The sequence below is a fragment of the Condylostylus longicornis genome, unplaced genomic scaffold (genome assembly GCF_029603195.1).
Source record: "Condylostylus longicornis isolate FDR11 unplaced genomic scaffold, ASM2960319v2 ptg000026l, whole genome shotgun sequence".
In the NCBI taxonomy this organism is placed as follows: Eukaryota; Metazoa; Arthropoda; class Insecta; order Diptera; family Dolichopodidae; genus Condylostylus; species Condylostylus longicornis.
Window position 1 is genome coordinate 820,194 of NW_026577995.1, and position 24,996 is coordinate 845,189.

The 24,996-nt window shown below is 20.9% G+C and overlaps 1 protein-coding gene across 1 annotated transcript in view; it reads right to left on the minus strand.

The window, feature by feature from the left end:
- The window catches only part of LOC129607031 (sex determination protein fruitless), a 54,996-nt gene extending 34,366 nt beyond the window's left edge, over positions 1 to 20,630 (minus strand). The window contains exons 1-6 of the mRNA XM_055517722.1: positions 20,487 to 20,630; positions 18,519 to 18,719; positions 17,708 to 18,451; positions 15,605 to 15,814; positions 11,808 to 13,118; positions 9,818 to 9,947 (exon numbers count right to left, since the gene is read on the minus strand). Coding sequence (XP_055373697.1) covers positions 9,818 to 9,947; positions 11,808 to 13,118; positions 15,605 to 15,814; positions 17,708 to 18,451; positions 18,519 to 18,719; positions 20,487 to 20,612 — 2,722 coding nt within the window. The 5' untranslated portion in view covers positions 20,613 to 20,630. The remainder of the gene's footprint in view (positions 1 to 9,817; positions 9,948 to 11,807; positions 13,119 to 15,604; positions 15,815 to 17,707; positions 18,452 to 18,518; positions 18,720 to 20,486) is intronic.
- Between the last annotated feature and the right edge of the window lie 4,366 nt (positions 20,631 to 24,996).

Sequence of the window (24,996 nt, forward strand, 5' to 3'; positions counted from 1 at the left end):
AACAAAAATTTACAAATCATTTTTCTAAATTCTAAACTTAAAATTGAAAATAAAAATGAAATTAAAAATAATAAAATTAAATTATTCTCCAAGTTTTTCTTTTATTATAATTGTTTTTTTTTTTTTTTTGGAGTCTAATTGCTTAAATGAGGGAAGCAATATAGGATGAGAAAGGAATAGCATCCGTTTACATAATAAAGTTATGCGAACAGTTCTTTTCTTTTCAATCTTTATTTTTGAATATAGCAATAAAGATATAAAAAAATTTGTTGCATTAATTTAAAGTTCTTATACAATATATGACAGTTTGAATATAATATGACATTTAATATATGATTATCAATATAATTGTCAATAATTGTCAATTATTTTCAATATTTCCAACTAATTTGAAATTCCATTTTTAAAATGCAAAATCAATAAATTCAATTAATAAAGTTTACTTTAAGGAATAATTTGGCATTTTCACAATTTTACTCTATATTTTGGAAAAGGTTTCTTCGAAATGAAATCTGTTTTCAGTAAAATTTTTTATGAATTCCTTTTTAAATTGGTTGAAATTCAATATAATGTTGCCAATAATATGATAATAAATTAACTTTTCATATTTTATAAATGATCTGTTCATAATTATACCTTTATTATATTATAAAGTATATATATGTACTACCAAAACAATAATAATAATAAAAACAGTGAAATTATATAATTAATTAATATTTATAAATATAAAAAATAAGGGAAAGAAAATTAAATTATATTTGTCATAAATTAAAAATTTAAAAAAAAATATATATATAATTAAATAAATAAATTAATGATATTTAAAATCTTTTGAGGATTTTGTTAATTTTCTTTTAAATTTTTATTCTTCAATTCAATTGAATGATCAAAAATGATTTATTTCAATTTAAAACACAAAATTTAATTATAAAATTTACAATATTTTAGTTTTGTTTATAATAATAAGTATATAAATAGTATTTATTGTATTTCATATTTGTATAAAATTATTAAATATTATGATTTCTCAATATTTTTTTGTTTTTGCATTTTTTAATGTTTGTTTTCTTGTAAATTCAGTTATATTATACAAAATCAATATAATTTTTTTAAAGTGTTTATTTCATTTTCTTAATTTTTTTTAATTTTTGTATTTTGTGATAATAAAAATTTATTTTTTATAAAATTTATATGTATACATTTTTCCATATAAGTTTTGTATATAAGTTTTTTATTTTTTTTCTTATATTTTGAAATGTTGCCATTCAATGTTGCAACCCTAATTATTCGTTTATTTATTTTTATTATATTTTATATGTATATAAAATTTTTTAATTGATTATTTAATTTTCTGTCAATTTCTTTGCTTCCTTAATAATTTTCCAGTTCTTTCAATTTCAAATAAAAAATGTAAATTAAAACTAAAAAAAAAAATATTTTCGATTAAAAACCGTGTCGTATCTTTATAACCGCATAAGTGTAGTAAAAAGAAAAAAAAATTTAATGATAAAATAGAGAGAGGTAGAGAGTGAGAGAGAAATATAGAAATATAAAATGTCAAAGAATTTAATTAAAAAAAAACATATTATGTATGTATAAGCATGAAAAAATAAAATAAAAAATATTTCAATTTTATATTTAAAATTTGGATTCGATTTTTTTTAAATGTTTAGGGTATCTTCGGAATTTGATGTATGAGACCCATTGTATCATCTTTTGAAATGTCATAAAAAAAAAAAATTTGATGACGTGTTATGTTCAGAATTTATTTGATGTTGTGCCTGCGATATTGTCAACACTGAAATATCTGTCGTGTATTTTTAGTATGCGAAATTTTCTAATATTTATTAATTTTAACACAATTTCAATTTGAAATGCTAAGAAACGTTTTATGTCAAAATTAAATAATATAATGCGTCAAAATTTTTAAGTTCTAAAATGTCAAATTAACTGTTCAAAAAAAAATATGCAAATTTATCATTCTATTTTTTGCGATTTTGACAAAGTCGTCTAACTTTTATTTGATAATTCCGAAGAAACCCTTAATTTCTAAATTCCAGTTTTCAAAACCTATATATAACACAAGCGAAATTTTAAGGAGAATTTGTTTTATTTTATTTGACATGATGTGAAAACATTTACAAAAAGTGATTTTCAATTTCATTTTTTCTTATTTTGTTTTATTAAATTAAATTTAAAAGAAAAAAAAAAGACTTATTATAAAACTTAATGTGCTCTATTTATAAGAATATTTAATAAATATAATTGTTTATACATATATATGATCAATATTTTTAAATATTTTATATATAATTTGAAAGAAAGAAATTTTTAGCTTGGTAAAAGATATTATAAATTATAAAAAATTAATAAAATAAAAGAAATCAAAAGTTATAAGAAACTTAATTATGTAATTTGAGAAAATTAATTTTTAGAAAATAATTAATTTATTTTGAAAAAAAATTGTGTTTAACAATTAAAAACAAAATAAAACATAAAAATGAAAAAAAAAAATTATTTCAGTAAATATTCGATAAAAGAAAAGAAAAGAAATGTCAAATAAAGCTGCTGCATAGAAAAATATTATGTAATAATAGTTGTTTTAAGAATTTTGAAAACAAGATATTATAAAAAGAGATAAAAATTCCTGTTAAAAATTATTGTATATATATATATATTCATTTTTTAAGATTTTGCACATTTTACAACATTAAAACCTATTATTATTATTGATTTATAATTTCAAATTAACACATTGATTAATAATTTAATTATAATGAAAAATTAATGACATTTAAAAATAAAAAAATTGTTTCTTGTATTCGGTTTAATTTTGAATATTATTTAAAACATATATATGTATGTATTGAAAATATTTTATTTAAAAAAAATCTTAAATAATTAAATTAAATTTTTTTCTTTTAAATATTTATTTGATCTTTTTTAATATACTTATTAAAATATTATTGTTACGACATATTTGTTACGACAATCAATGTGTTAATTAAAATTTTTTTGCTCCGTTTAACATTAAGCATGCCACAATTAAAAGAAAAAAAAATTAAAACGATATTTAATTGATAATAAATAATATTTAAAAAAAAAGTTATTTCTATTATATATATATTTTTTTATATATAATATTTAAAAAAATTTTCTTAAAATTTTAAATTAAATAATATTGATTGATGATGTCATTATACCTTAATAGAAAAATGTCTATATTGTAGTTTCTGACAACTCAAGTACATTTTATAATCAAGTACATTTTATTAATGGCACTACACGCATTGTCCTGAAAATTTTCTCAATATACATTGCTGTTTATTGAAAAGTATAAATTCGAGTTAAAAAAAAAAAGTACATTTGACATAGAAAGCAAAGGTACAGTATATTTTATCTGTCAATAAATTCCGGGTTTATCGAAAATTATTTTTAACATGTTTGTAAATTTTAAACAATATAATAATTTTTTTTGAGTTTAATTATTTCGCCTTTTGATGTAACGAAATGTTATAGAGTTTTTGTAATTTAAAAAAAAAGGTATAGCTACTTCAGTATTCAAAAACCTATACTTCGATTACAAATACCATAAATTAATATTATATCGTTAGACTTTTGTTAACTTTTAATATATCTTTTGCTTAATATAAATAACATTTAAGGACATCGATTAATTAGACTTAAGGACAACCTAAATAATAATTTTATTTTACAAGGACATTTAAACAATTTCGATTTATGATGTATGTATATTGCTACATTGAAATTGAATAAATATACCAAAAGTGTTAAATTAATTTTAATTAAATTTAAGAAAGGGCTTGATTGATTTTTGGAATTAAGAAAAAAGAAAAGCTCAAATTTTGATAAAATTTCTAATATTTTTATCATGAGTTGCAACATTAAAGACAATATATTTTATAATATGTAATTGTGAACACCCTGGACATTTTGTCTTTTTTTTCCTTCATTTATGGGGAGGCAGATGATAAATCAAATATTATTAGTGATTGTAAGTATGTATATTAAATCTTAATACATATTTTTATGAAATGTTTGATTTGTAATTTCCAATTGTAAAATTATGGTGGGGTTTGGAACTTTATTTCACTTAATTTCCAAAAAAACACAAGATTTATTAAAAAAGAAATTCTTACGAATAAAACATTGTCATTCTTCTGTCTTTTTATACATTTCAAAAGGCAGTCGACATGCGTCTAACAAAATATATATTTTAAATTTAATGTCAACTTAACTTATTTCGTAACAGAGTCTCGATTCTATGTAATTGTTGGACAAATCAAACTGACTGGTTTTTTAATTATAAGGACAACTTTTTGAAAGAATATTTTGGGTACTAAAAATATTTTAAGATATTAGAGATCTTTATAAATGCAATACTGCGAAAATATAATGTAACGAATATGCAATATATTTTTAACTATTTTATAAAATCATATCCGTTTATATGATTACAACTGCGCTTATAAACAAAATTGGTTAACAACATTCGTTTATGAACATAAATGCAGGGCTGTTTTCGCTATAATATATTGCGGTATACTGTGTTTATGAAAAGGCCTATTAGCATAAATGTACAACGTCACAACAATTTGTTTTAATTTACGGTACAGAATTTGCTTGATACGTTTTCTTAGATTGGTTTGAAACTTTGAAATCTATAAATTTTTATGTTGACATTTAATAAGTACATAAATCTACTACCATTTTATAAAAAAAAAATATTTTTAATGACATTTTCCAAGACAAAAATTTTTTCTTACAAGTGCAAGATTAGTTTACACCCATATTTATAAATTCACAGCAGAAGAAGTTATTGCAAATATTATAAGTGCTAGAATTTCATGAATGCGGAAGTGTCTAAATATTTTAATTCTCAATATAAAATGCTTTATGCATATTGAAAATGGCGCCAAAGAAACCTAATGTTGTTAAAATTTTTCGATGACCATGAGTAAGATAAGTTATTTTGTTTTTTTTTTTTTTCTTAAATTTTTGCAAAATATAAATTTCAAGTGAAATAAAGTCTAAAATAATTAGTTTTAGAATAAGAATTTCATTTTGGTATTAAAAAGATAGAGTTAATAAATATATTATAAAATGTATAAGTATTTGTATGTATTTATGTTGCTATTTTTTATTTTTATTAGTATATGTATATTATTGATTAATATAAAATTTTGAAAGTTTATTTTTTTTTTGCTACATATATATGTAAGTAAGTGTAGATTTAGTTAAGATTTATATTACAAAATTAAAAGAATTTAAAAAGAATAATATTTATAATATTTATAAATATGTATGTATATAATTAATTTATACCAATTTTTCTTTATCATAATTTCGGGACAACTGAGATTAGGTTTTTACAGATTTCTATTTTCTTTTATTTTGTTTATTTTTTTTTTTGATTTTGCACGTAATTTGGATTTTTTAATTTGGTTTTTTTTATTATTATTATTTTAGTTTTGTTAGTGTTATATTTAAAAAATTTTGAATTTCTAAAATAAAATTTTTCTGTCATTAAAATGTCCGCTAAATTTTAATATTTGTAATTTGCTTTTATTTTACAATATTTTTTTTATATCCAAAACCTAAAATATTTTTTATTTAAATTTTTGTGTCACAAGTATATTATAAAAATCATAATATAAATTATTTTTTTTATTAATTATAATGAATTTTTTAATAGTTCTGCTCAAAAAAGAAAAAATTTTGAAAATTTCCTCAACAAATTTTGTTTTGAAAGGTAATAAATAAAGATAAAATAATAAAAATAAAAAATAATAAAAATTTAGAGAAAATAAAAATATAAAAAATGAAAATCGCATATTATACGCATTTATACAGTTAAAGTATATCTGGCAATACTAATAAATATTATAAATGTCAATATCAGAAAAGTCAAAGAATTTGACGCCCATTATATTGTACAGCAACATGGTCATATTCAGTTGCTAATTGAATTTAACTGAAAAATAATTTTTATTCTGTGGATGTACAATTACTTATGTACAAATTATATATTAAAATAACCCTCAGTTTTAATTTGATTTTTAATTTAAATACTTAATCTACGTATGTATTACTAATTCTTATTTATTTTTTTAGGTATAATCACTTGAAGGAAAGTATCTAATTTTCCAAATGAAAACTCTATGTTGTTCTTATACGAAATTTTTTCTCAATAAAATTTCCTAATTGAATTTGGATTTGAATTGCTATATTTGAAGTTGGACTTTATGGCATTATGTAAAATGAAAATTGAAATTTCACCTTGATTGAAATTTCATTTAACTTTAAATTTATTTCATAATTATAATTGAAAATCATATTGCTAATATTTATAATATGAATTTTAGGAATGCTGACAAGATGGAACAAGAAGAATTTTCCACAGACATTTGTACATATTTCAAATAAATTACAGTATTCCAAAATTTCGGGAACCTTCAGATTTTACAATATATTATATATTTCGAACTTTGTTTTTATATTATTATTATATTTAAAACATATTAAACAATACATTTTATTTGTTTTGGCAACAAAATAATATCGATATTATTATAAGTGACAATGTCTACAATATTTTTGTATCTTATTAGATTTTTAAGCTTTCTGCTTTTAATATTCAAGTACATTGACTTACTTATATTAGTTAAAATATACTTTAACTGTAATAAATGTATATTACTAAAATATATATTAAAAATATAAAAAAAAATTTATAAAAGAAATATAAAAATAATAATAAGCTTAAATATTTGTATTAAAAGAAAATAAAAATTTAAAAAATTATATTATTAATATAATAATAATTATGATAAAAAATATTTTGTTCAAAAAGGTATACATATATATGAATTAAAAGTTACCATTTTGTCAAAGTATATATATAGGAAATATTTATGTATAATAACAAGGTTGTATATTATAATGCTAAATGAGGAAGATATCATTTAAAATAAAATAAAAAAAAAATTGTACGAAAAAAAAACGTAAGATTATTTATAAAAGAAATTTTAAAATTAAATGGAAAAAGAAAAAAAAAAGTGAAAAAATAAAATTAAAACATATAATAAATTATATTTTATTATTATATAATATAGTTAAACATAGTAACTATATTATGTTTTTTTTTTTTGTTTTTGAAAGTATTTAAAATTAGAAATTATATTATTACTAAAAGTATTTACTTTTCTACATGCAGCATGCATAAAATTTTAATTTAAGTTACAAGAAAAATAAAAAGAAGGTTTTCTAAATTTTTTTTTTGCTGTTTGTGACAAATTTTGCATTTTACTAATTTGCTTTTTTTTGTTACAGGAGGAGAGGTGTTGATTTGTAGTCTCGTTTTTAATATACATATATTTATATTTATATATATATTAATAAAATAATATTAATATTTATATATATATATATATATTATAATATATAATGTAAAAGTTTGTAATAATACAAACATGTTTTAAATATATAATATAAATATAAATTTTGCATATTTATACTCATATATTTTTAAAATATATATATGTATAATTTTTTTTTTGTTGTTTTCTTCTTTTTATATATAATTTTAAGTAAAAATTAGTTAAAATTAAAATAAAATAAGGTAAATGAAATAATATATACTTACATTTCGTTATTAAATCTTATTTAATATGAAAATTATAAAAAAAAAATTATATTCTAATGTTATTTTAAATTGAAATTAATTTTAATTTTAGGTAAATTCTATTTTTTTTTTTAATTATCAGCGATTTTGAATTGATATTTATGAAGATTTTAAGAGTAAAATATTTGTATTTAATTTTTAAAATTTAATTTTTAAATTCTTTTGTATAAATATAAAAAAATTAATTTCAAATTAAATAAAAATTAGAATAAAATTGTAATAATAACAGTTTGTCTATAAAAAAGTAGCATAAAATGTGTAATAAATTTTTGTAATTTTAATTAAATTTTTCAATATCATTTATAAATTTGCAATTTCGCATTTTATTTTTTGCATTTTGTTTTTATAAATTGTCCATATTATAATAATAAAAATATGTGATAATATACATGCAAAACTCACAAGTCAAAACCACCCCATAGTAATTTTCATTTTTAAAAATTAAATAAAAAAATTTCTATAATTATTTATAAAACAAAAAAAAATAATAATTTATATTTTATAATAATATTTACATAACATTTTAAATAAAATAAAATAAAAAAATATATTTTTTTTTTGCAATTAAAATGCAAAATGTGTGATTAATTTTTAATTTTTTAATTAACTGTAAAAAACAATAAGTTCGACTTGAAATAATACGGAACAGAAAGAGAAAGTTTTAATTTTAATAAAACTTAATTTTTTATATTAAATGAAATATTTTTATTTATATTTTTTTATATTAGTAACAGATTCACGTTTAGCAAGAGAACATATGATTTTGCTATGTTAATCATTACAAACACAGAAAAAAATACAAAAAATTATTTTTTTGAAAATTTATTTAAATAATTTTTAATTGGGAATTTATTGATTAATATTTTTATTATGGACCAGAACATATATAATTTTCAATGGCAATTTTTGTAATTCGTTCGAACATATTACATAATTTGCATATTAGATTCTAGTACACATTTGTTATGATCAACAGATAATATTTATTTAAAACATAATTATAATTTAAATTATATAATATTAATAATATTATATTTTAAAACAAAATAATTATGACAAATAAGGATTGTTTATTACAATAAACAACATTGTAATAAATAAAATTATTAAAATTTTTATTTAAGCAATTATTGGAGAAATAATATTTAGATGTTCTTCATCAATTCAATTAAATATTTTGTCAGCCATATTGCAATGAAAATAGAAACAAAATATGTTTTAGATAAACTAGGATAGCAAGAGATAATTCCTCACAGAAGAGTTTTTAAGAGCTCTAATATATAATTTAAATCTGTTTTAAATCTGTGAGAAAAAAAAATTTTTAAATTCTTAATTTTTGAAGTTTTTATAATTTTAATTAAATACCAAAAATTTTTATCACACATTTCTTGCAAAATATAATTTTATATGTAAATTAAAAAAGAAAATGTAAGTTTATTTCCTAAGTTATAGCATCCCATTAAATTATACAAAATAGGTAAAATTAGCAGAAAGAAAATGTAAAAAGATAAAATTTACATTGATACAATTTCAAAAAAAAAAAAATATATATATAAAAAAAAAGTTTATTTAAAAATGCATTCAACTCAAACTTTTTATTTCTAAATACTTATAGTATTTTTTAAAAACTAAATTTTTTCTTTGCTTGTTGTAATTTTGCATTTCTCTAAGTTTTATTTTAGGGGATTTTTGATTTTGTTTTTTTTTTTTTATTAATTAATTAGTTATAAGAGATTTTAAGTTAAATATGTATATATAAATGTAATTTAAATTAATAAACTGGGGAATATTAATAAAACTATTTGGTATATGGTATAAAATATCTATTAAATGATTTTGTGAATTTTATTTTATATAAGTATATAAAAAAATTAATGTAGTAAAATTTTATATAATGATTTTAAATTGTATACATTTAATAAATAATATTCTATGTATACATTTATGTATATTATGCATATTTGTTTTATATAATATATAAATAAATAATGCATATTATACAAAAAAAAAAAAATCTAATAAAATACTTTGGATGGGAAAGATAGATGTAACATAATTTAGAAATTAATTTATATTTTGTATTATTATTGTTTTAGGAAAAGTACTCACCATCAATATTGTCTGATGTATCTAATTGCATTTGTTTGATATCATTATTATCATCTCGTGATTCAACTGAAGAAAGACCATGTGATGCTAAAAGTGACATGTCTTCAGGATGTAATGACTTCAAACCAGACTATAAATAATATATTATATATATTCAAATATTATTTAAAATTTAAATAACAAAATATCTATTTAAATATTTTGAATTAAACTTACAAAGCAAAAACTTACAAAAAAAAAATACAATCAACAAAAAATTTAATTTGAAAATCGGTTCGATGATTCAATTATTTGAAATTTTCAACTTTTTTAACTTTTTTTGAAAAAAGTTAAAAAAAATTGAAAATTTAAAGTTAAATCACATATACAAAATAAAAAAATAGCAAAATTTTCAAAATTATTTACCTAACCAAATAGTTGTTTATCTACAAAATATTCGCTCTAGCTAATTCTAAATCGGTAATAAAATTAATTTGTATAAACAGCCATTCAAGTATGCACGGTTTTAAAATTTCAAAATTTTTAAGTAAATATTTTTTTTTTGAAACCTTTTGAATATTGAAATAAAATTTGCCATAATTATGGGGATTTTCTATAATTCAAGTATGCACTTAAAGTTCTAACTTAAATTTTAAAAATCTTTTCATATGAATCATTACATATCTGTAGAAACTAACTAAATATTACATAATTTTTCTATGTGATTATTTTTCAAACTTAAAATATTTTGACAGCGTTTAACAAAAATCTTTAAGAATCCATTAGAACTTTAAGATGCTATGATTTTCGGAAGTACTTCTTTTGCAGTTTTCATTCATCGAACATGTTTTATATTAAGGTCTAAGTTAGAACAGAATTTTCTAAATTCACTATTTTTGTATATATTTTTTTGTACTTTGCCGTTTATATTAGGCAAGAAATTTACTATATTTCTTTCATTAGACAAATTTATTTAATAAAAAAATTATGAATTAGTAAATATGAAAAGTTAATAAATGAGTATGTAGAAAATATTTTGACCATATTGAATATAAAAATTAAATAATTAATTAATAGCATACATGAAAAAGACCTATGAATTTTATAGAAAAAAGGGAAATAACGATTTTTGAAAAAACATATTACTCGTATGTATTAATAATAATAATGAATTTTTAGAATATGAACATCGACCAGATTATGAAACTTAAATTTTTAGAACATTGTGTATTATAAAAATCCAAATTTTTTAATTTGTGTATAAACTATTGGACGATTTTAACTATTGGATGTTTAAACACATAGAAAAATTTTCTTGTTTTAAAAATATTTATTCATACAATTATTCCTTATATTTTTTCTTATATATTATATATAAAATATGCAAATATAATAAAATGGACATTAATTATAATGGAAATTAAATATACAATTAAATTGATTTTCGAATATTTAAAATGCCATTTAAATACCAGATTATTTTGCAAATAAATTCATAAAATATAATTTTTAAAATAAACAATACATATTAAAAAAAATTTTTTTAATTCTCTCTTTTACAATATTTAAGTTTTTCTTAAAATCTATAGTTAACGTTCATTATATGGAAGATCTTGGTTTAAAATATGACTTTTAAAGTTATTGTGTAATTTTATTACAATTTTCATATTTTGATTTTTTGTTTTTAAAGAGATCAAAAAAATATTTATGAATATATTTTAATTATTTCATATGATTTTAATGAATTTTTTTTTAGAATTTTACTTAAAATTTAAAAATTTGAATATACACTATGTACTTCAAATATAAACTATCAAATTTGATTTGAATTTAAATGGAAAATTGGTTTTATTTTTTGTCAATCTATTTTAGCAAAATCCTATACTAAAATATATTTTGCTGATGATATTGTCTTAAAACTATTAACATAATGAATTCAATGACATGTAATAAAAATAATTACAAAAATTTTATACAATAAAAAATATTTTTTTTTTAATTTTTTATTTCAGCTTTTTATAGATTCTTCGTTTTCTTCAATCATTGTTACGTCATCGCTGCTATCATCTTCAATTTTTTTCACATTCTTCTCAGAAAGTTTTGCAGATTTTTCTGTTAAACATTGTTGATCTCCAGTTTTCAAAGTTAATTTTTCAGATGTTGTAAGTTTTGAAGATTTTTGTTCTTTTAAAGCTTCTTTATATTTTTCTTTTTCATCTGTTTCAGATTGATGATGCTCTTTTGATTTTTGTTGTTGCTGCAGGTGCTGTTGTTTATGATTTTGATCAAGCATTTCCCTTTCATGGCATAATCGATGTGATTTACATTTATTATGATGATTTACAATTTCTAAACGGAAATTTGAATTGCCTTCAACAAATGATGTTCTTATGTCTGGTATATCATTTGACCATTTACGGCAATAAATACAATACATAGTATTAGCATTTTCATCAAATCTTAACCATTCAAATTGATCAAGCCAATTTATACGGAAACGGCCAGATTTTCTTGAAGTACTTTGACCAGAATTTCCTGCAATCTGATTATTACCACCTTGATTTGAAGTAGATTCTTTATATTGTCCAATAGTTGATGTATCATATGAAGATTGTGATCTATGTGGTGAATTTGATCTCGATATATATTTAGATGGATTATTACTGCCAGATGATGGTTGATTGAAAATTGAATGCATTTGTTTTTGATAATTAAAAGGTGGTTGAAAATGTTGATGATGTTCTGTATATGATTTTAATGGACCTGTCTGATTATTAGCAGGGTTACTGTTACTTCTATACGGATTCATTCCAGCACCTGATCTTACACTTTCATTATAAAATTCTGTACGAGATAACAGATTTGATGTATTCAATTGACGTGCTAAATGTTCAGAAACATTTCCTCCACTTGAAATGAAATAATTGTTGTCGGAACGACTTGTTATCGAAAGCTCTGGTGGTATCCAAGTTCTGGCTTGACGAGAACTTAATTGATGATAAAGTTGTTCACGTTCTTGTTGCTGTTGATGTTGATGATATTCTTGCCGTTGCATTTCTTGCAATTGTTTTTCGATGTGTTGTATTGAATAATAGGAACGTTGTTTGTTTGGTGATTCTTGTAACTGAAATTCACGCTGCAGACTAAGTTGTTGTGTTGAAAGTGGAGATAATAATGGAGGTGAATTTGGTGCAGAATAAATTTTAGGTTTTTGATGTCTATAAGCAAATGATTTTGAACTATCTCCTAAACTGGCCGTCATTGTTATTGCAGGTGTTAAATTCTTTTGCCGTGCACGTTCCGAATCCAAAAGTACGGTTTTCTGAATATTCGTCAAATTTAATTTAATTTTAAATTTTCGATCAATTTTTTTTGTTTTTAAATTCCCATAAAATAAAATAAAATATTTTTTTTTGGTTTTAGTTTAAAGAAAATAATTTTTTATTGTTTAATTCATATAGAAAGTGAAGGATATGACTTTATAATTTAAAATTATAATAAAAATAAACAATTTTTGTATGTATATATAAATAAGGATATATATACATACATACATATATATTATTCATTAATGCTTTCAATTAAATAAATTAGTTTTGTTTAGATTTTTTCTTTTTCTCGGATCGATGAATTTTATTATTATCATGGTGTATGTAGACTTTCCTTATTATACTAAATGTAAGTTCTCGTTCACTTTTCGCGAATACAATTCTAGTTTATAATTAAATTTTAGTTTAACTTAAAAATTTATAATTTTTGTTCTTCTTTATTTTGTATTCTTACATAATTTTTTAAATATATTCTTATTTTCTAATTTATTATAATTTATAGTTGCAAAAAAATATTTTAAAATATTTTCTATGATAAGAAAAAATAATTTATGATAAAAGTTTAAATTAAGCGAAATAATACAAATTTTCAAGAATTATAAAATTTGTAAGTTATTTTGAAGTGATAAGTAGATTTTTAATACAATATGAAGAATACGGGAAATAGTTCTTTAAAATATATTTTTGAATAACCAAATGTCATTTACTAAAATGTCAAGCATTTGTTTTTAATTATTAGTTTTAAACTAACAGTTAAATTACCTTACTATTAAATTAATTGAAGGTATAGTTTAATACTAACTGAGGTTGACATTTTATTAATTTAAAAAATTATATAAATTTTAATAGACAAATAAAATGAAAAATAATTCATTAAAATATTTTTTTATTATTACTTTAATATTAAATTTATAATTAAAAAAATAGGAAAATAAATATTGCAATAATTTCGAATGCTTAAAGAATTTCAAATTTTATAAAATAACTTGTAATCGATAATGTGAAATGCGCATTGAATTCTTTTGCAGTTAACAAAATCGTTGCAACTTTTAATGTTGTCGACAGATGTCTTTATTTATAATGTATTATCGTTGACATAAAAAATAAATGCCACGTAATAAATGCTTGTCATATTACTAAAAATTTTTGGAATTTTTCTAACAAAAATATTTTAACTGCACACTTTAATTTTGTACTAAATGGAAAATTTTAAGGTGGATAAATAATTTTATTTAATGAAATTTAGCTCTAAAAATATTCAAATCAAAAATAATTTGTTGTTTTTCAACCGGTTGCATTCAAAAGTTGTATTGATATGCAAAAATTTTTTTAGAATAAATTGTTGATTGCTGGTTGTTGACTGTCAGATGTAATTGTTGTCGATCGGCATTTGACATTATGGATTACACCTATATATATATAAATTCATTTGTATTAGAATAAATTACATTTTCATTTCTAAAAATCATTATTGAGTACAACAAAATAGTTTTTCATATAAAAATATTATTTTAATTCTATATTTAACATTATATTGAATTCAAAATTATAATTTTTGAGAGGAAAATATAATTTAAATCAAATATAACAGTGAAAATTAGGAGCGTCTAAAATTTTAATGTACAAAACGTGTAGTAAAAGGAGCTAGCAATTTTATATTTCAAATATCTTACATATATTTTTTAAATTAATTTTATTTACATTTAATTAAGATTCAATCAATTATCCTTCTTCTTTCTATTATGACTGAAACAAATAAAATTCATTTTCTTTTACTCTTCCTTATAATCTTATAAATATTTCTCAATTTTAAATAATTTTTCGTTATTAAAATTTGTTTTAAATTCAATGGGCTAAATGACCATTTTGTTTTATTAAACTTTTTGTAATGCCATTCTTTTTTTGTATTTCTTAATTGTTATACTAGATTAATTTATAAGCATAAAAAAAAATTATAATTAGGAATTTAAAAATTTCGAAAACCAAATAGTTAAAAGAATACAAAATTAGATTAAATTATTTGTATAAAAAAAATATATAAATTAATTATATTAAATGGATTAAGCAATAATTTAAATTAATATTAAAAAAAAAAATAAATTTTTGTTTTTAAACTGGATGAAAATTTTGATACTTAAATTTTTTTTTTGTATTATGTATAAATGTGTGTATGTATAAGTAAATGTTTATATATATATATTTATATAACAAAGAAAATTAAAATTGGAACCATCGAACCGGTCCAAAGAAAAAACCTTAACAATTTAATAAAAATAAAGGATTTTTTACAAAAAAAAAATAAAAAAAAAATATAAAGGGTAATTGTTAAAAAATTTATGAATAAAAATATTAAAAAAAAAAATTAAAAATTAAAAAAAAAATAAAAAATTTTTAATTTTTTTTTTTCGTTCTTACTAATTTGTTAATATTGGAAAGTAGTAATTTTTAGTAATTAATAATTAAAAAATTTTTAACTTACCGCTAATAATTCTGGCGGTAGAGATGTATGATGTTGTTGGGCTTCTAGTAATTCTTGTTTAATACTAAGCGACTGACTGAGGCTACCACCACTAGTACTAAGATTTCTTTCAACGCCTTGATTTGAAAGTGGTGAATCACGTCGACCAATTATATCATCACCAGCTTCGGATTTTGGCACCGGACTTGATTTAAAATTGCATGAAGATGCCTAGAATATTTTTTTAATAATGTTAATAAATTTTCAATCAAAATATATTTATATATATATAAATTTATGTTTTCAATAAACTATTTCTTTATTTTTATATTATACATTGGTAAAATAACATGGGATCTGTCAAATTACTGTTAAATAGTATTAAGTATATTACTGAGTATACACTTGCTATGAGCTATTGAGTTCATTTGAGTTTATCAATATCACATCTAAGTTATATTAAAGATTTTATTCAAATTGGTTTTCGTATACATGTACTGTCTTATAGAATTTAAAAAATTTTAAAATTATAATTGGTAATTGACAAATTAGAAAATTTTTTTTAAAAAATATAATTTTTATAGTGAATTTAGTAAATCCAAGAACTATGTATGAATTTTAGTTATTACTACTTTATTAAAAAGTCTAAAATTATAGATAAAGGATGAAAAATTAAGTATGTAATATGATTAAGAAAAGAAAATATAGGGTTTGACTACATAATAACAAACAATTATCGATATGAAGTACTTTAATAATTAAGGACGACTATCGAGATAACATTGTATTAAAAATTAAATTCTATTTTTCAAAAAAAAAAAAAATCTGTAATGAAAATATCAATTGTCTTTTAATAAAATTAATTTTATATTTATGATTTTAGGAGTAAATTATTTATTAACCACATAAGTTTATTATTTATGAATATTTCTAAGCGAATAAAATTTGTGTAATAGAAAATGAATTTAAATTAATTCTAAAAAAATATTAAAATTTATTGAAATATTAAACAAAATTATTGAACTTTATTACGGGAAAGGTATAGAAAATAATGACTAAAATAACAATAAAATTTATTAATGTAACTAAGTAATATATTTACATATTATGTAGATGAATTAAAACAGAATATTACATAAGTTAAATTTAATATAATCGTAAGCTAAAATTACATACATGTATGCTATAATTTATTATTTTAAATATACTGTATGTATATATATATGTATATATAGGATGCAAACATGTAAACCAGTAGTTATTTTTCTATTATATACGAAAAACCAATAAAACCAAATTTTGTTTTTTTTTTATATGTTCATTGATATGTTTATGTACTGAAAATTTTTCGGGGGACAAGGCAACAAAGAATATAGAATCATGAATTCCATAGAGTAAATTTTTTAATCAATTTATGAGTATTATGAGAAAAATGCTTGACCATTTTTGTGTCTATTTTAAATATAAATTTTAATAGTCTATTGAGAGTGTTATAATAATCCCTTTTTTTTTGCTTTTTTTCTTCATTTATTTGATATTATATCTTTTTGAAGATAGAATGAGCATGAAACAAAAAGTATATAAAAAAAAAATTGTGAAAAAAAGGTATTTATGGGGAGGACAAAACAATAATTTCATGAATTGTAAAATATCGATTAAGTCAACTGTTGCATAATTATGAAGCTGCTTTTGTTAAATCTACATTAAGTTATGATATATTTAAAAATGTCGAATTTATTAATACATAAATAATAGGTGTAGTTATCCCGTTTTTTTAACCGATTTAATATGGTAATAAATAGACGGAAGTTAATGTTACAATGTTCCTGTTTTTTCTAGTTTTTGAGAACTTATTAGGTACTTTAGTAATTAATTTTGTAAAATAATAGGATTTTTATTCATTTTGAAAAATCTATTGCAAAATATTGGTAATTAAAATTATTGATGAAAATCATCATTTGTTAAATAAAATTATAATATTTTTGAAATGTAATTGATAATATTGTTGTAGTCATATATATATATATAGAATACTATGAATTATTGCAAATTATAGAAAGGAGAATTACATAATTTCTAAAATTGATTTGTCCATGTATACGCATATGTATAATTTTTAATCACCTGAGAATCCTGAGTGTAATGTCTGTCCTGTACATTTGTGTTATGCGTCGAGGTCGAAGAATTATCACAGTTGGATGAGTCCTTACGTCTTTTCTTATTACTACTAATGCAATGATCCACTGGAGTTGTGGACATTTCTCTATCACGATCTCTATCTTTAGTATAATCTTGTGTTTGCATTAAATCATCACGACTTTCAGCCCGATCACAATGTTCACGTTCAATGCTTCGATTGCCTCTATCATGGCTGGTAATACGTTCATTGCTGCTGCTACCAAGTAAACCAACACTTGGTGAACGATCACTGCTACCGCTACTACCAACTCCACCAACACCACCAACAACATTACCTAAACCTAAACCGCTTTTAATTGCTTCAGCAGCTGCAGCAACAATACTCCCACTTAAACTGTTACCACGATAATGTTCCATAAGACTAGCAGCATTTGCATTTGGACCACCTCCAATACATTGACCACTGCCACTATCACGATTAATGTTACTATTACCACCACTATTATTACTTGTGCTACCACTAATACCGCTAGCACTACTACATCTTTCACGTTCTCTTTCACGTTCACGTTCTCTTTCACGTTCTCTTTCTAAACGTTCACGTTCTCTATCTAAACGGCTTTCACGTTCAAAATTTGTTCTACTAGTTGGTGATGATGTCGCTGATTCTTGACTTTTATCTGATTCTGTTCTATAATTAAAATTATTATTTTCTGTTAAGCCTCGAACCTAAAATTAATTAAAATCAAAATTAATCATTTTTTATTATTTTTAATAATAAAATATTTTAAATTACTTGTAAGCTCTCAGCTGTTTTCAAGAACATGGGTAATGAACTCTGTCCAACATTTACTTCACCTTTATACATAAAATCAAGTAATGAACGCATTTCTGAGTATCTAACATCTTTTAAATAAATAATAGGATGGGGGTGGTTATTTTGTAGGAAAATTGTTTCAAAATAAGGGCTGCACGCTGATAGAATTGTTTGATGTGCCTGAAAATTTAAAAATAAAGTTAATATTTTTAATATTTTTAATTTCTTATTTTATAACTATATATTTTAAATTGTGAATTATAACACAATTTAATTTGTTAATGGAAAGTCAGTTGAAATTTATTCACACATTTTTTGAAAATTATTAACTACAACCAGAGCACTTTTCCCTACATCTGATATAAAAGTGTATGAGTGTTGAATTTCCATGGAAATTTTATTACATTTAAAAATTTCAAAAATTTATGAAATATATTTTTTTTTGGATTTTATTTCATTGCTAAAAACAAGCATTCTTTGTCCGTAACTTAAAATGTGGATTGAATTGACTGTCATAAATGCTTGTAAATAATTTAATATTTGTGACATACATGTCAAAAACAAATCATAACAGTAACAAAAGGGTGAAGATTTTTTGTATTTTTTTATTCGCAAATAAATTTTTTACATCACTATAAAAAAAAATTTATATGTATATTTTTTGACAAATTTACTCACGTAATTCATTGTGAATTTCCAAGAATGAAAATATATTAAAATATAATTCCGTTATTAAATTTTATTATTTTTATATAAAATGAATAGTTTTTTATAAAACGTTTTGATTCTCAATAAAATGACTATTGCAGATAGGTGAATCAATAGGTGAAAATTCAATAAATTTCACAAGAATTTAATATAATAATTTTGTTTTTGAGTATTGAAGTCACTAATTTGTAGATTGTAGATTACTGAAGTGAGATATCGCCGAGAAACCTTCTCCCATCTAACCAACGTAACCAGCCTTTTTACAAACTTATACAAAGTCGGCCTTAAGTAAATACCAGGCAATAGCCCCTAGGGAGTTAAACGTGAAGTTCTCAACACTGAGAAAGCTCTGTCCGAACTATCTGCGCCTCCTGACTGCAAGAAAATCACACAGAATATGTGTCATTTTTGATATAGAACATTTTTGATATTCCATGAAAATAGTTTCTCTTCGTTTTTTTTTGAAAAAAAAAATTTTTTGCTACTCGAACAACAAAAAAAATTACAAAAAATGAATGAAAAAATAATTTTCTCCTTGTTTGAGGCGATTCCTGTACAGATAAACGTTGTGTGTAGTAACGCAAGTTGTCAAAAATTGAAATGTTATTATGTATGTACGTATAGTATACGAAAAAAATAAAAGTAAATTGAAAAAAGCAAAAAATGTGGGAAAAGTTCTAGCTAACAAAAGAAAGTAGAAAACGTAGAAAATTTTATTATTTTTATTATAAAAATTCTTTTTCTCTTTAACAAATGTAATCAAATCAAAGGACACTTGCATACAATTTTATAGTTTTAGGGGAAAAAATGAGACTAAAACAAAAATCTTTTCTAAAAGGAATTAATTTACGAAATATCATGGAACACAAATCTTAAGACTTACACTAAGAAAATTCAGAGAGTAATTATAATATCAAATTATGTGAGTTGCATATTTTCAGAATTAGGAAAATTTTGAAAATTTTTCTCTTCCGGAATATTTTAGTTTATTTTAAAACCTCGTCGTCGTGATTTAAACGAAGATATTATGAATTAGCAAAAGAAAAATATTTTCATATACTTCAAACCGGGCTCCAATTTACCTAACTTAACAATTTAAAAATATAATCGAAACAAAATGTTTTTTGATTGAAGAAAACATTTGAAAATAACGAGCATCAAATTACATAAATTAAACGGACTATTGTTAAATTGGTTTCATTCGATGTCAAAAATCAAAAAAGAGTTTCACTAATTTACCTTCACTGTTTCACCATCACAAGCTAATGTAACGTCACACAGAGCTTCTCTTTGCAATAGTGAAGTTAGCACACCTGTTAAATTTGTCGGATGGTTATTCCAGCGGAGGCAAAACTGCTGGTCCATAGCTCCTTGGTCACTGTTGTACCTAAAATTATACAAAAGTAAAAGTAGTTTTTAAAGATTGAGTATAACCAAAATTTTTATATTTTTAAATTTTATAAGAAATATTTTAAATTTATTGCATTTGATTGCTTAATTACGAATTGATAACCAAGTATCAAAGTATTTTGTCAACTTATTTGAACAGATTAATTTTGCAAGGAAGCGTGTAATAAAATTTTTATATTTTATTAACATGGCGAAACTTAAAAATTTCATTCAACAAAAATCAAAGAACAATCAATTTTAGGGCTGAGATTGCAATGGTTTCAGTGACATTTCTATGCGCTTTAGAATAACGTCACCTCTTCATCAAATTCACTCTTTCAAAAATTTTATCTAATATTATCTTCTTATCTCTGTGATTGATATTATGGCAATAATTATGAATTTTATGAAAAGTTCTCTAATATCGTAAAAATATTAATAAATTTTGGAAATATCGTAAAATATCGTAAATTACCGAAAATTCTCTAAAATCATAAAATTAGCAACGTTCTGTTGTACATAATATGCAGATGTGTGTGCAAGATAAAATTAAAGAAATCTTAACAAAAATGTTTTCCTTTTTTCATTTTTAAGTAAATTTTTTAAAGAAATCTATCATATTTACTTTATTATATAACAAAATATAAACGTCGATTTGCAAGACTTAATTTTGTTTTCAAACTTACTTGTTTTTTCAAGTATTTCCAAAAAAAAATTCATTTCTGGTTTTCAATTCAAACAATATCAATGTACTTATTTTTATAAGTACATCATTTATAACATTAATATAAATCATTTTTTTTTTTTCAATTTAATAATTTCCATTATAACCAGTTCAATATTGATAAGAGAACAAGACCAGAAAGAAAAAGTGATCTCTATATTATCAATTGAATTTAAAATATAACATTTTTACTATGATAACAACACCTACATTTATTAAAATAATCTTATCAGCTCTAATAATACGATATCAGGAAAAAAAATATATGAATTACTTATTTATAATATGTAGCAAAATTATTATACACATTTATGTGGATTTTGTACCTACACATATTAAGAATAATTGTATACAAATATTATGTAATAAAATTTCAATTCGCATATACACAATATCATTTAGCCATCTCATATACTTATACATATAATATTTAATTAGAGTATCTTGTTTCCAGTTGAAAGTGAAATTTGTATTTGTATGTATTTGTATTATAATTTTATATATTTATATTTGTTTAAGTATATGTTATATTTTTTATTTGCTTAAAATTCACAATATTACTGATAAGAGCATGTGAGTTAAGAGAAAAACAAAAAAAAAAAAAATATAAAAACTTGAAGCTTTTTACAATAAAAAAAGTTTTTGTAATTTCTATTTTTATAACACATTTACTTATATACATACATATATAAAGAATATCGCGAATTTACTTGCGGTTTCATTAAAAAAAAAAACATTCACAAAAATTCATAATCATAAAAGTTTTATAACAAGTACCTAAATAAAGTAACGAATATGTACATCTCGCTTAGAGAAAGAATATCAGAATATTAGAAATGCTAGTTGAGTTGAAAACAAAATAATTACATAAAACATGTGACTGTAAAATATTTGACAAGTGATCAGGCAATTATTTTAACATGAGCAATAAATAAAATTACTCAAAAAAACCTAAGTAATTTCAAGTTACTTAATTTTTAATCATTAATGCTACGATTCTTGAATGAATCGAATTCAAACATGCAATATAATATTCGAATACATTTCATATCCTACTAGTACCTACTTGACAATCATTGTATAAAAACGAATTTTGATCTGGCAACTATGCATTCAAAGAAATCTCAAATAAAATTAAAGATGAACTGTTAATATTCGCAATCAATTCACAATTGAAGAAAATCCTTTATGTTAAATATAGTTGACAATCAGTGGAAATGATGTTACTTTTCGATCCTCCTTCATCACTTACATATTATTTGAAATAATCGACTGCTATTTCTTTTCAAAGAGACTGTACATGTATGTACGCCAGCGCTGTCTATGATTTTTTGCAAAAACTCGGAAAATCAAATCTAAAAATGAGTCTAAATATCTAAGCCGAAACGGATACTTCGCAAAAAACTGGATGACTATATGTACGAAAATATTAATACAACCTAAAATATATTGTTTACTTAATCATCCTGCATTGCGAAGCACATTTTGAACTTGAAGTAAGATCATTGAAATAAAAATAAAAGTAAAAAGTAGGTTGATAAAATAATTCGATATTTTTTGTTGATAATAATTTGAATTTCAATACAATATTACTGACATTTTATTATTTTATTATATTTTGGTGGGGTTTTGGTTTTTGTTTTTTATTAGTACATACATATGTGAATATATGCATGATAAAAAGAAAAGTATAACAGAGGGGGGCTTGGTTATCAATTGGTAAAAGTTTGATAGTGATGTTCGATACTCAATATTAGTACAATTGCTAAAATTGTTTGATTTAGATATTTTGTAACTTTATATTAATATATTAAAGAAATATAATAAAATAATTACCAATTGTTGTTTCAATCAAATGAAATTTGAAATCAAAATAATATTAGGATCTATTTAAAATTAATTACACAATTACATTTATTATAATCGCCTCTCTAATACAAACACTTGAACTATAGTCAACAAGAAATGTATGTATACACATTCATATGTACCAACATTTAAACACTACAATATTAATTATGTGTGTTTATACGTACACACATAATTTGTAATTTTGTGTATTTTTTTTTGTAGTACTTATTTGTAAATTTTTGGGTGGTCTGATATAAAATTTTTAAATAATATTTAAGTATATGTACTTGCTAAAATAAATCTTACTATATATATAAAAAGATTAGTTTTTAACTGTAAAATTTATAAAAATTCAAAATAAAATTAAAAAAATTTTTTTTGATTACAAAACTTTTTTTTTTCTTGATAAGATAAATAACAATTTTTTTGCATTATAAAATTATATTTTTACTAGTTTTATATACTTATATAAGTAATAACCATTGTTTGAATATAGTATCTACCTACTTATTGTTGTTAGTAATAAAAATTACATTGCCTAGCTATATACAATCAAAACAATGTTGTCATGCAAGAAATTTTTTAATTTTGAACTATTTTTGAATGAGTTTTTTTTTGGACTCTCAAAAATTATGAAAAAAAGAAAATTTTTTTCAAAAAACTACTTGAAAATGAATCAATATACTGGCGTGTAATAATCCTTAAAAAGTACGTAGTTGATTTCAATTGAAGTTGTTAAAAGGTAACGATTCTTTGATTCTTAATCAATAACTATAATTTTCTATAAAATCAATCTAAAATTCAAAAATAAATACAAGAACAATTGAAAAATCCTTCGTTATAATAAAATTCCACTAAAAAATTTAAGAGATTTTTTGTAAAATATTCAAGTATTATTTTTAAATTCCAACATTTTTGATTGTGGAGTCACAATATTTGCATGACACGAGATAAATAGATGTCTGACAATACTGAAAATTACTATTTGTGTGCATGTGTATCATTTTTAACTAAAATAAATCAAATTCTCTGCAACAACAATAGTTAAGAATAATTAAATTTGAGGGAACATTTACTTAAATTTTATTTTGCCTTAAAAATATTTTTCTTAAAATAAATTTAAATACTTGTCACAACACCTTTTTACAAAATATCAACTTTTCGTCATTTAGCAATTTTGAATTAAAACTCAGTCATTTGACAGTTTCTTAACCAATTGTGCTAAATTACTTCTGCTGATCAAATAATAGTATTTATGTGTAATAGTACTAAAACAATTTGGACATATTTTATCCTGTCATTTTTACAGCAAAACTTTTCAACTGATTTTATTTTAAGTATAAGCACACTTGCAAAAATATGTGACTTAACAACGTAATTCTAATAAAGAAGCTTTAAAATTTTATAAATCTACATTATATAAGTATAGAAATCAAATTTAAAATCATATTTGTATGTAAGTAATAAAAAATATTATTATAATTATTACAAAAACATTGTAATATACAATAATCATTTTGAAGACAATAATTCGCAAATATTTATTTTAAAAATAAAACTGCTGTGCATGTAATAATAATAATTATTTAAAATGTTTATTGATTACACGTTCCTAAATAATAAATATAAAAAACACAGGAAATATTAGTACCTATACTACACTTGTATACATACAATGTCAAACTTACGTATGTGTACATGCAGTCTTAATTCAATAAACATTCATACAAAGTATTACTATGTAAAAGCTTAATACAGTTTATTTGCACTTAAATAACGTAATTT